Raw genomic sequence first — 11896 nt, 5'->3', positions numbered from 1 at the left:
ACTATATAGAGACTACCCTTGAGTTCTGTGACTCTAGAGAACCCTGACTAATACACACATACTGGGTAAAAACTCTACCACAGAGCTACATCTCAAGGCCCCAAACTTTCACTCAGGAAATTCATCTGGAGGGGGGAAGGTTGGAAGACAGGCAGATAAGAGGGGATGGGAAGACGAGCAGGCCTGGGATGCATGATGTGAAATCCACAAAGAATCAATTAGAAGTTTTAAAAAGATTTTATCTGGGAAAACAAATGCCTGAACGCAATAAATCAGGTATGGGGTGGTGGAGGACTAATGAAGAGTGATTTGGTTTTGGTTTTGTATATATAAAAAAATTTTTTTTCAAGACAGGGTTTCTCTGTATAGCCCTGGCTGTCCTGGAACTCACTCTGTAGACCAGGCTGGCCTCATATTTGCTATATAGCCCAGGTTGGCCTTAACCTCCTTGTCCTCCTTTCTCTACATCCTGAATCCTGATTTTAGAAACTTGTGTCATAACTTGGGAATTAGACTAGCCTGAGCTAAGTTTCTGGCCAGCCTGAAAAATTAAAGATGTTATCTTTAACAATTAAAAAAAAAAAAAAAAGAGGGGCCTGGAGAGATGGCTCAGAGGTTAAGAGCACTGACTACTCTTCCAGAGGTCCTGAGTTCAATTCCAAGGAAACACATGGTGTTTCTGTCTGGTCTCTGTCTCCCTCTCCACCCCCCACCCCCACCCCCTCCTCCTCTCTTAAGACTCAGCCAAACTGAGTAGAATTCAGAGATCTGCATGCCTGTGTCTCCTGAGTGCTAGGATTAAAGGAATGTGCTACCACACCTGGAACTAAATTTCTTTACCTGAAACTTGCTCTGTACCATGCTGGCCTGGAACTCATGTCTGTACTCCCATCACTTATGATTGATTCCTTTCCAGAGCAGCCATGTTGCTGGATTAAAATTCCTCTACACAGCCGGGCAGTGGTGGCGCATGCCTTTAATCCCAGCACTTGTGAGGCAGAGGCAGGCAGATTTACGAGTTCGAGGCCAGCCTGGTCTACAGAGTGAGTTCCAGGACAGCCAGGGCTACACAGAGAAACCCTGTCTCAAAAAAAGACCAAAAAATCCTCTACACAGATCTTTGAAGGAAAAATCCAAAAAAAAAAAACAACCAAACAACAACAAAATCAGAATGATCCAGTCATCATGATGACACCTGTAATTTCTTGGGGTTTTTGGTGTTTAATTTTTTGAGACAGTTTCTGTGTGCAGCCTTGGTTTTCCTGGAACTCCCTGTGTAGATGAGGCTGGCCGCGAATCCCAGCAAGCGTTGGAATTAAAGATGCGGGCCATTACTTCCTGGCCTTTTTGGTTTTGTTTTGGTTTTGTTTGGTTTGGTTTTGAGCTAGGGCCATAAATTTTCCCAGGTTGGCCTCAAACACATAGCAATCCTCTTGCCTCAGCCTCCAAAATCCTGGATTACAGGATTTTTTGAATACTACAAAATTACACTGCATATATATTACAGACCCCTGGTTTGAGATCACCCTTCAAGACCCTATTCATACTGAACACACAAGCCCACATTAGAAAAGACAAACCAGTAGTGGTCACCATTAGCTTCTTCTGGATTGAGCCCGTCTGGCCCCGCCCAGGACCGAAGAGGTTTCTAAGGACCCGCCCACCGGTGCTAGTTTCCCAAAAACCCCTGCGGCAGACTCCAGCCGCTCCAAGATGGCGACTCCCATGCATCGGCTCATAGCTCGAAGGAAAGCGTAAGTGAGATGCTTGTGGGGTGTGCAGGAGGGCTGGGGGCGTACAGACGCCTGTCCGCTAGCTAGTGAGCGGGCGCAGGCTGCTGGACTGAGCGGGATTTGAAGAGAGTTCGAAATGAATCCAAGAATTGGTCGCTGGGTGGTCTGTGTTCCTCTCTTCGGTCCACATGTCAAGGGTAGCCTGGATGCTTGATCCCACATCTTCCCTCTCAAGAGCCCAAACTTTTCCCTCTTCAGCGTACCTGCCTCCTTCCTATCGCCCTTCCTAGAAACAAGCCTGCCTGCAATGCCTATTCATTCCCCATCGACCGTTTCACTTTCTGCAGCTCTCACTGTAAATAATTATTTTAGTACAATCACTCACAGACAGTTTCTCTGAAGAAAAATGTATTCAAGCTATGCAGCTTAACAGTTTTATTGTGGAACCTGTTGATACTCTAAACAAGTACAGCTAGTGGTTTAAATAGCTTTGTAGGAGCCGGACGGTGGTGGTACATCCAAGCATTCAGGAGGCAGAGGTAAGCAGATTTCAGAATTCGGGGCCAGCCTGGTCTACAGAGTGAATTCCAGGACAGCCAGGGCTATACAGAGAAACCCCGTCTCTAAATACAAAACAAAGTTAAGCTTTATAGGAAATAAGAGGCTGTGGTGAGGAAAGGCAAAAGGCCCAGTTCAAGTCAGTTCTAGAAATTCGTCTGCGATGGGTGACATTTGAAAGCAGACTAAAAGCCATAGAAAGGACCGAGTCACCAGAGGATTTGGGGAAAGATAGAAAATGGTATATTTGCTTTGAGTCTGTTAGAATTTGGGGGTGGGGTGGGCAGATTTAGAGACAGGGTTTGTCTGTGTAGCCCTGGCTGTCCTGAAACTCACTCTGTAGACCAGGCTGGCCTCGAACTCAAGATATCTGACTGCCTTCTGTGTGCTGGGATTAAAAGCATGTGCCACCATGCCCAGTCTAAATTAAAAAAAGTTTTTTTAATTTTTATTTTTGAATCTCAGTAACTATCAGTCCTGGTGGCAGATGCCTTTAATCCAAGCACTGGAGAAGCAAAAGCAGGTGGAGCAGCACTGAGTCAAAGCCAGCCTGGTCTACAGAGCAAACTGCAGGCCAGCCTCAGCTGTGTAGGGAGACCTTGTCTGCAAAAAGAAAAACAAACCAACTCAATAACCCATTCAGTGGTTGGTGTAAGCTATGTAAGGGGCTGAGACCAGTTACTTGAACATGAATTTGAGTCCAGCCTGGGCAACATAATAAAACTTCATCTTAAAACCCTCCAGCAATGTCATACCCACTCTGTATGGCCGTGTGACATGCATGTCCTGTTGTATTTCTCAGACCCATCAAAAGTCATGATACGAAACTGAAAGGAAACAGTTTATACATCTAATAACCTGCATGCTTCGCACTTTGCTTTTGACCTAAGCTGTGGTTTATTAGTTTAAAACCCCAGTGTTGGGCCTGATGTTGGTGGATTATGCTTTTAATCTAAGCACTCAGGAGGCAGAAGCAAGTGGGTCTGTGAGTTCAAGGCTAGGCTATCCAAGGCTACCAAAGAAAGAGACCATGTCTCAAAAACAAAAACCAAGGAGTGTTTTCCAGTTAAAAGTCATGAGTCTTTCCTTGTTTCATATTGTTTCTCTTTTTGTTTTTCCAAGACCTCAAACTGACAGAGACTCATCTGCCTCTGCCTCCTGGATTAAAGGCGTGCACTTGTATTGCTTTTCTTAACAGGCTTATCTTCATCTTTGCTAAATATTATCTTGTTAGATTTAATATGCAGTTCCATTGTCCAGGCCTTTTGATTTTTTGGCTGGTCATCCATCATATTCCCTGTCCCAACTGTTTTGTTTGCAATAGATCTCCCTGTCACTGTGTTCCCAGTCCTACCTCACCCCTCAGGATCCTGGGATCAAAGGAGTGTACCATGTCCAGCTTTAAAATAGCTTAACTTTCTTTACATAATTTTTTTATATAAAGATTTATTTATTATATGTAAGTATACTGTAGCTGTCTTCAGACACTCCAGAAGAGGGCATCAGATCTCATTACGAATGGTTGTGAGCCACCATGTGGTTGCTGGGATTTGAACTCTGGACCTTCGGAAGAGCAGTCGGGTGCTCTTACCCACTGAGCCATCTCACCAGCCCTACATAATATTTTTCTCTTTTGTTTTGTTTTGTTTTTCGAGACATGGTTTCTCTGTGTATCACTGGCTGTCCTGGAACTCACTCTGTAGACCAGGCTGGCCTCGAACTCAGAAATCCGCCTGCCTCTGCCTCCTGAGTGCTGGGATAAAAGGCGTGCGCCACCACGCCTGGCTAAAAAAAAAAAAATTTTTTAAAGATACTTTATGTATATGAGTGTTTTGGCTGCTTGTTATCTCTACAGCTTGTGCATGCCTGGTACCCTTGGAAGTCAGAAGAGGGTGTCAGGTCCCTTGGAACTGGAGAGATAAATGATTATGAGCCACCATATGAGATCTGGGAACCAAACCATTGGTCCTTTGCAGTAGCAGCAAGTGTTCTTAACTGTTAAACCTTATCTTCAGCTCTGAACGTGCTTGGTTTTGTCAGGTATAGCTTGTTATATGTCAGGTATAAAATTTTCCATTTGTGGTGTTTTGGTGCTCAACAAATGTTACATTTTGAAGTATTTGGGTTTTAAATGTTTGTATTGGGAATGTCCAATCTATATTGCAGAGGGGTCTCACCCATAAAACTTAACAGTCGGCAATTTTTCTTTTGAAGCTCAAGGACTATTTTATTAAAGTACAAGCTGGGTAAGGTGGCTCACACTTTTAGTCCTAGTATTGTGTGACAAGTGTCTTTAACCCACTAAGCTATCTCACCACCACCATTTTTCATTAGCAAGTAAAAAAAAAATGATAGCCAGGCACAGTGGCACATGCCAGCACTTGGGAGGCAGAGGTAGATCTATGAGTTCAAGGCCAGTCTGGTCCCCTGGAGTTCCAGGGGAAAAAATCAAAAGCAGAATCAACCAACCAAATGAACAAGCTTTTTCATTTATGTGTGAATAGGAGTAAAGGTCAGAGGACAAGTCGTTGGGGTCAGATCTTTGGGCTTACAGCAAACACCTTATCCACCCACCCTTTTCCCAGCCTTAAAAGTGTTTTAATGGGTTAGGGGTCTGGCTCAGTAGTAGAGCATTTGTGAAGGAGGCTCCGAGTTTAATATCTAGCATTACAACAAATAAAATAAAGATCTTCATTATCCTGAGCTAAAAATGTTGGTCTGAATACATCATTACTGGAACGGGAAAACTTAAAATTTTTGTTTTTATTGTTTTGCTTTGTTGAGACAGGATCTCTTGCTCTGCAGCTCAGGCTAACTTTGAACTCAGAGCCATCCTCCCATGTTGGCCTGCAAAGTGAAAGACTCTAAGCATGAAATACAGGACTGGGCTTAGAAGAGCGAGACTCGGTTCCTGTCCCGCTCTAGGTTGCATGCTTTGAGCACCGTTTGCGTGCCTGCTAGAGTCGACATCACGTGATGCTTTATGCTCTTTCTGGTCAGAAAGTGTCCCAAGACAAAACTTAAGGCTTGTATTCTGTTATTTTCTTTGTAGTGAAGCCAATAAGCAACATGTAAGATGTCAGAAATGCTTGGAATTTGGACATTGGACTTATGAATGCAAAGGGAAAAGAAAGTACCTACACAGACCTTCGAGAACAGCAGAGCTGAAGAAAGCTTTAAAGGAAAAAGAAAATAGATTATTGCTGCAAAGGTATGTTTACATGTAATATCCAGGGGAACTCATAAAAATATTTACAGAATCAGCTGACCTCAAGTTTGCTGTCTTCCTGTCTCAGTCTCCTGAGTGCTGGGATTACAGGTGTGCTCCGCCATATCCAGTTTACCATGCTATTGGCTGATTTTTAATGAATGGCCATTCTGTGTCCAGGCCCTGTGTGTGCTTTTTATAAGTCTTAGCATATTTAAACCTCAAACCTCTACTAGTAAGGTAGGTATTATTAACCTCTTTGTATGCTCACATATATGTACATATATGTATGTGAGCATGTACACACACAAATTAAATTTTAAAAAATAATAGATCACTGAATTAATGCATGCTTTTTCCAAAAAGAAATCTGTAAGAACTTATTTCTTGGTTTTCTTTTTTTTTTTTGACTTCCTCCCCTACACCTTACACATTAACACTCTGGAGAGGCCCTTAGTCCCACCCAAAGGTCCTGTTGAGAACGGTGAGAGATGATATCCTGTAGGCACGACAGGGAAATCCTCACATGGCCAGTGAGCCGGGCTAGCATTTATGGTGTAGGAGTGTCAGGTATCAGCGTCATCCTTGGCTATATAGTAAGTCAAAACAGGCCCGGACTATAGAAGACTCTGTCTCCAAAGTTGACAAATAGGGCCAGGTATGGTGGTCCGATCTTTAATAGCACTTGGAAGGCAGAGGCAGGTGGGTCTCTTAATTTGAGGCCAGCCAGTGTTCTATAGTGACATCCTATCTTCAAAAACACCCCTTTCTCAAATTGACAAAAAAGACATTATAAAATTAAAAAATCTTTTGGATAGTAAAGAAAATCACTAAATGAGTGAGAAACAAAAGCTAGCCTACCAATTGGGCCAGGATCTCTGCCTACTAAGAACTGATATTTACAGTGTGCAAAAAACTAAAATCACAGTACAAGAAAATATTTTAAAACTTGGATGAAGGCATTTAATAGTTACAAAAAATACAAATGGCTGCTGAATATTTTTTTAAAGGTGTCCAACATCCTTAGCCACAGGGGTGGCAAGTTAAAACTAGGTTTATCTTCAGTCTCACCCAGTACAGAATGGCCACCCGTCAGGAAGACAAAAGGGCAAGGACTGTGGTAAAGGGCAGCCTTACTCATTGTTGATGGGAGTGTAAACTGGCACTGTGGCTACTGTGGACATCAGTGTGGGCTCTGGAAGTAAAAAACAAAACAAAACAAACCCTAAATAGTCTCCATGTGACCCAGTTATAGTATTCTGGGCATGTACCCAAATGGCCCTAATCCTACCACAGAGATGCTTTAACCGCCATGTTTATTGCTGCTCCATAGCAAGCAAATAGAATCACCAGTGGGGGGAAAAGGGGGGGGGGCTTTAAGAGAGAGAAACAGGGCAGGTATGGAGCTCATGAGACTTGAAAGTCGAAAGGGCCATATGGGGATGGGAGTGTAAAGGGAAAATAAGAAGCAGAGCAGCAGGAAGAAAGACAGAGAACAAGTATTCTCACCTTAGGCTAAGGATGCAGCTAAGTGGTCAGGGCCCTGCTTAGCCTGCATGAGCCCTCCAGTACCACACATGTTCTCCCCCCCCACCCCCACCCCCGCCCTCCTCTGTGTGTGTGTGTGTAAATACATTGTGTGGCTTTGATAAATTCTGTATCAAAACTTCATCTCTTTGAACAAAGCATGTTTCTCAAGAATGAATGTAAAAATTAGTTAGAAACTGAGTTAATACTAAACTTTGCCAGATTCTAACGATAAATATCTACTCAGCCAATATGGTAGCTCACACCTTTAATCTCAGCATGCAGGAGGCAGAAGAAGGTAGATTTCTATGATTCCAAGGTCTAACTGGCTTACATAACTAAACCCATGTTACCCGGAGCTGTGTGGTCAGACCCTGTCTGGAATTAACTCATTATTCAGTTCTGCCAGGGCTGGAGTCTAGACACTGAGGATGGTCTAATGTTTGACCCTACCGCTGAAAGCTTTTCTGTAATGTGGTCTCACAAAACAAGGCAGTGCCTGCCCCAGCTAATAGAGTCACCTTTTGTTATACCTCAGAAAGTGGAAATGGACACAGCTCCGCAAGCTTTGAACGAAAATTCTCTCATGAGATTGGTTAGAATGAAACCCGTGGTGGTTCTGTGTGGTGACTATGTCTGTGGCAGGATCAAGCCTACTCTCCTCATCAAGGAGCAGAAACTCATTTTGGAAACCTTTAAGGTACAAGCACAGGGTAGAAGTTGGGCTGAGATGTAGCTCAGTTTGCAGAGTGCTTGCCTAGCATGCACAATGTTCTGAGTTCCATCTGTAACGCTGTGTAAGGGAAGCGGAGGGGTCAAGAGTCCAGCATCTTCAGGCCTAGCCTAGGCTACGTGAGACCTTGTCTCAAAGAAGACAAAGAAGAAATTTCACTACTTAGAGTTGATTTGAAAAAGAAAAAAAGTGAAATTGTATAAGGTATAGAGTGCTTGCCCTGCATGTACCAGCCCTGGACTTGAACCTGCACCGAGTATTGTAGTGATCGGAGCAGTCTGTAGTCTGAAAGCTGAGCTGTGTGCATGCTGATGGCGGGAACGCAGCTCATGCTCCACTGCTCTCTGTGGGCTCAGGGAACAGTCTTGCAGTGTTGAGTTCCCATGTCTTTGTTTTAAAACAATAACTAAAATTTTGGAAGCTCTGCAGAAATTGTTCTTTGTAAAAGTGTGAAATGGCCATGTGTAATTCTAGGAAGCCAGATTACAGCTGTTGTGCTGTTGTTGGCCTTGCTTGTTCAATACATAACTAAAGGTCTAAACAAAAAAAGAAACAAGTCTGTGCGTTCCGTCACCTTAACTACTAACAGACTTTGATGGTACAAGAGATAAAGTGTGTTTTATCACAGAGTTGGCCATATGCACTGTGTATATCCTGTCCCGGGAGGAAAACTTTTGACTTGATTAGAGCAGGAAACCCTGTGCCCTTGAGCAAATGTAATGAAGAGCAAAACAGGTCTGAGGCTGGCAGAGGTGTCACAGAGTGTGGTCACTTTATTAATCAGAGCTTTTGTTTCCCTTTGTCCCTTAGCATGGCAGAGACCAACACAGAGAAAAAGATCAAGAAGAAGAAGAGGTTTGGTTTTGCTTTTGTTTTGTTTTTACATGTATTTTATGTGTATGTGTGTATAGGGATGCCTCTAGATGACAGAAGTGGACATTGAATCCCTTGTACTTGTATGCATACATGTATGTTTGCCTTGATGACACTATCTGGGGGAGAAAGGCTGGTCTGAAGTCTTTGTTTGCAATTTTTTTTTTTTAAAGATTTATTTGTAGAAGCCAGCCTGGTCTACAAAATGAGTTCCAGGACAGCCAGGGCTACAAAGTGAAACCCTGTCTCGAAAAAAAAAAAAAGAAAGATTCATTTGTTTTATATATGTAAGGACATTGTCACTGTCTTCAGACACACCAGAAGAGGGCAGCGGATCCTATTACAGATGGTTGTGAGCCACCACGTGGTTGCTGGGAATTGAACCTCTGGAAGAGCAGTCATTGCTCTTAACCACTGAGCCATCTCTTCAATCCCTGTTTGCAAATTTTGATTTTCATTGTGTTTTCAAATATTTTCCTCTTATGTGGAATTTATTGGCTTCGTTTTTCCTTTTCTATAACATTCTAAAATCCTTGTCCCTACAAGACTTTGCTAAAGGGGACTGGAAAAATGGCCCAGTTAGAAAAGTGCTTGCCAGCCGGGCGTGGTGGCGCACGCCTTTAATCCCAGCACTTGGGAGGCAGAGGCAGGCGGATTTCTGAGTTCGAGGCCAGCCTGGTCTACAAAGTGAGTGCCAGGACAGCCAAGGCTACACAGAGAAACCCTGTCTCGAAAAACCAAAAAAAAAAAAAAAAAAAGAAAAGTGCTTGCCATGCACCTAAGCAAATAGCTGGGAGCAGCAGCAGCAGGGTTTGTGCAGCACAGTGCTGGGGAGGTAGAGATGGGTGGCTCCAGTGACTCACTGAGCACCCAGCCCAGCTGAGTCAGTGAGCTCTACGTTCCAAAGTGTAGAGCGACTGAGGAGAACACCTGATGACTGCACTCTTCGTATACAAACATACATGTATGCATACAAGTACATGTCAACACATACCACATAAAGACTTAAATGAAAATAAAATGGTTTTTTAGTCAAGGCACGGTTGCCCTGGCTGGCCTGGAACTGGCTGTATAGACCAGCCAGGCTTCAGTCTCAGAGATCTGCCTGGCATATTTGGGTTCTTTCATCGTTTGGTTTTGCTTTTGTTTTGTTTTTACATGTATTTTATGTGTATGTGTGTATAGGGATACCTCTAGATGACAGAAGTAGACATTGGATCCCTTGGAGCTGAAATTACTGGTATTTTTGAGCTGCCAGATATGGGTGCTGGGATCCGAATTCCTTGACAGACCTCTGACAGAACAGTAAGGCCCCTAAATGCTGCGCCTTCCCTTTCTTTGGCTCTTGTTTTATTTTCTGGAGACTAGATCTCACTTTGTAGCCCAGGCAGGTCTCAAACTCATGGTGATCCTCATACTTCAGCTTCTTAAGTGCTAGGGTTACAGCCACCATGCCCTGCTTGTTTCTCTCTCTCTCTCTCTCTCTCTCTCTCTCTCTCTCTCTTTGTGTGTGTGTGAGAGAGAGAGAGAGACAGTCAGACAGACAGACAGACTAGCCTTGACCTTACTGTGTTGCTGAGGGCGATCTTGATCTTCTGACCTTCATGCCTCCACCTCCTAGGATCCCAGGCTTGTGCCAGCATGCTCAGTGTGACTTAGTATGGGAGGTACACCTTATGAGCTTATGAGAGTTGCTGAAATGACAGAGCTTGTAAAGGGTTTCAGAGTTAGGCAATCCCCAAACATCAGACCTAGGGCTGGCTGGCTGCAGGGGCTCAGCCTGAGCATCTCTGAGCTCTGAATTAAATGTCAGTTTCCCATGTGTGCACTTTGTGTGACTTCATAGGTCTAAGAGTGTCACGAGTTCCAGTACCTCTAGCAGTGACAGTTCGGCCAGTGAGTCTTCATCAGAGAGTGAGACATCCGCCTCATCCTCTTCAGAAGACAGTGACTCAGATGAAAGCCTCTCTAGCTCCTCCTCCTCCTCGGCCTATTCGTCTTCCTCGTCCTCCTCGTCCTCCTCCTCCTCCTCGGACTCGGACTCCAGCTCCTCCAGCAGCAGCAGCAGTAGCAGCAGTTCTGAGAGCAGCTCTGATGATGAGCCACAGAAGAAGAAAAAGAAGAAGAAATAGAGCTCTGTACACCGGGACGGTGGACCCAAAGCACCGGTGACTCCCAGGGGAACTGAAAACCTGCTCAAGCAAGCAAGCCAGCCGGACAGAAGTGTTAAATAAAATCCAGAACTTTCCAAGTATTTACTATTGTATAGAATATTTAAAAAAAAAAAAAAAGATGTTCCATATATAAAGATGTTTATTTTAGGAATGAATATGGGTTTTTTGCTGTTGCTTTTCTTTTTGTAAAGACTGGGTCTCATTTTGTAGGTCTGGCTGGCCTTGATTTCAGAGAGATCTTCTAATGTTGGGACTAAAGATATGTGCCACCACGCTCAGCTTTTGTTTTTAACTTTTTTTTTAAATATTTGAAGTCTATCTGTAATACATAATCGAAATTGAAAACCAGGAAATCTGTTTCATTGACAGGCAAAAGTCATTTTTTTCCTGCCTTTGAAATGAATGCTTTATGTGGGTATATGTTACGGTGTGTATGGGACAGTCTTTGACTGTACAGTATCAGAATATCAAGAAGTTTCTTGTTCTCTTTTGGCTGTGTTTATTATGTGAAGATTTAATGCATTGTTATTATAGATGGTTTTCCTACTGTTAATAAATGTGCTCTATTTTTATGTTTGTATCAGAAAATTCTGAATTTTCTATTCTGAATCTATAAAATCGAAGAACCCCATACAGAACATTGGAATGATGTAAGTTTCAAGTTTTTTCTTTGTTGTTGTTTTTTTTTTCTTTATTCTTTAACATTTATTTGTGTGTGTGTGTGTTTCATTGCCCATGGAGGTCAAGCGAGGATATGGGAACTACAGCTGGAGTTACAGGAAGTTGTGAGCCATGAATGTGCATGCTTGGAACTGAACACCAATCCTCTGCAAATGAGGGTACTTAACTGCTGAACTGTCTCAGCCAGGGTTACTTTATATTTAAAAGATAGCTTTTTCTTTCTTTATTATTTTTGGTGGTTTTTTTTTTTTTTTTTTTTTTTGAGACAGGGTTTCTCTAGCTGTCCTGGAACTCACTTTGTAGACCAGGCTGGCCTCGAACTCAGAAATCCACCTGCCTCTGCCTCCCAAGTGCTGGGATTACAGGCGTGCACCACCACGCCCGGCTAAAATATAGCTTTTTAAGGGCA

At 43.2% G+C, this 11896-nt stretch overlaps 1 protein-coding gene across 1 annotated transcript; it reads left to right on the top strand.

Moving 5' to 3' along the window:
* The first annotated feature begins 1696 nt into the window (after positions 1–1696).
* On the top strand, positions 1697–11615 carry Zcchc10 (zinc finger CCHC-type containing 10). Its single transcript, XM_021178266.3, has 4 exons — positions 1697–1754; positions 5344–5502; positions 8570–8614; positions 10479–11615. The coding sequence occupies exons 1-4, from the start codon at positions 1714–1716 to the stop codon at positions 10762–10764; spliced, it is 531 nt and encodes a 176-aa protein (XP_021033925.1). The 5' UTR covers positions 1697–1713; the 3' UTR covers positions 10765–11615.
* Positions 11616–11896: the final 281 nt, after the last annotated feature.

Source organism: Mus caroli, unplaced genomic scaffold (genome assembly GCF_978045245.1).
Source record: "Mus caroli unplaced genomic scaffold, Mus_caroli_1 scaffold_13, whole genome shotgun sequence".
NCBI classification, from domain to species: domain Eukaryota; kingdom Metazoa; phylum Chordata; class Mammalia; order Rodentia; family Muridae; genus Mus; species Mus caroli.
This window is presented reverse-complemented; position numbering and strand designations above follow the sequence as displayed.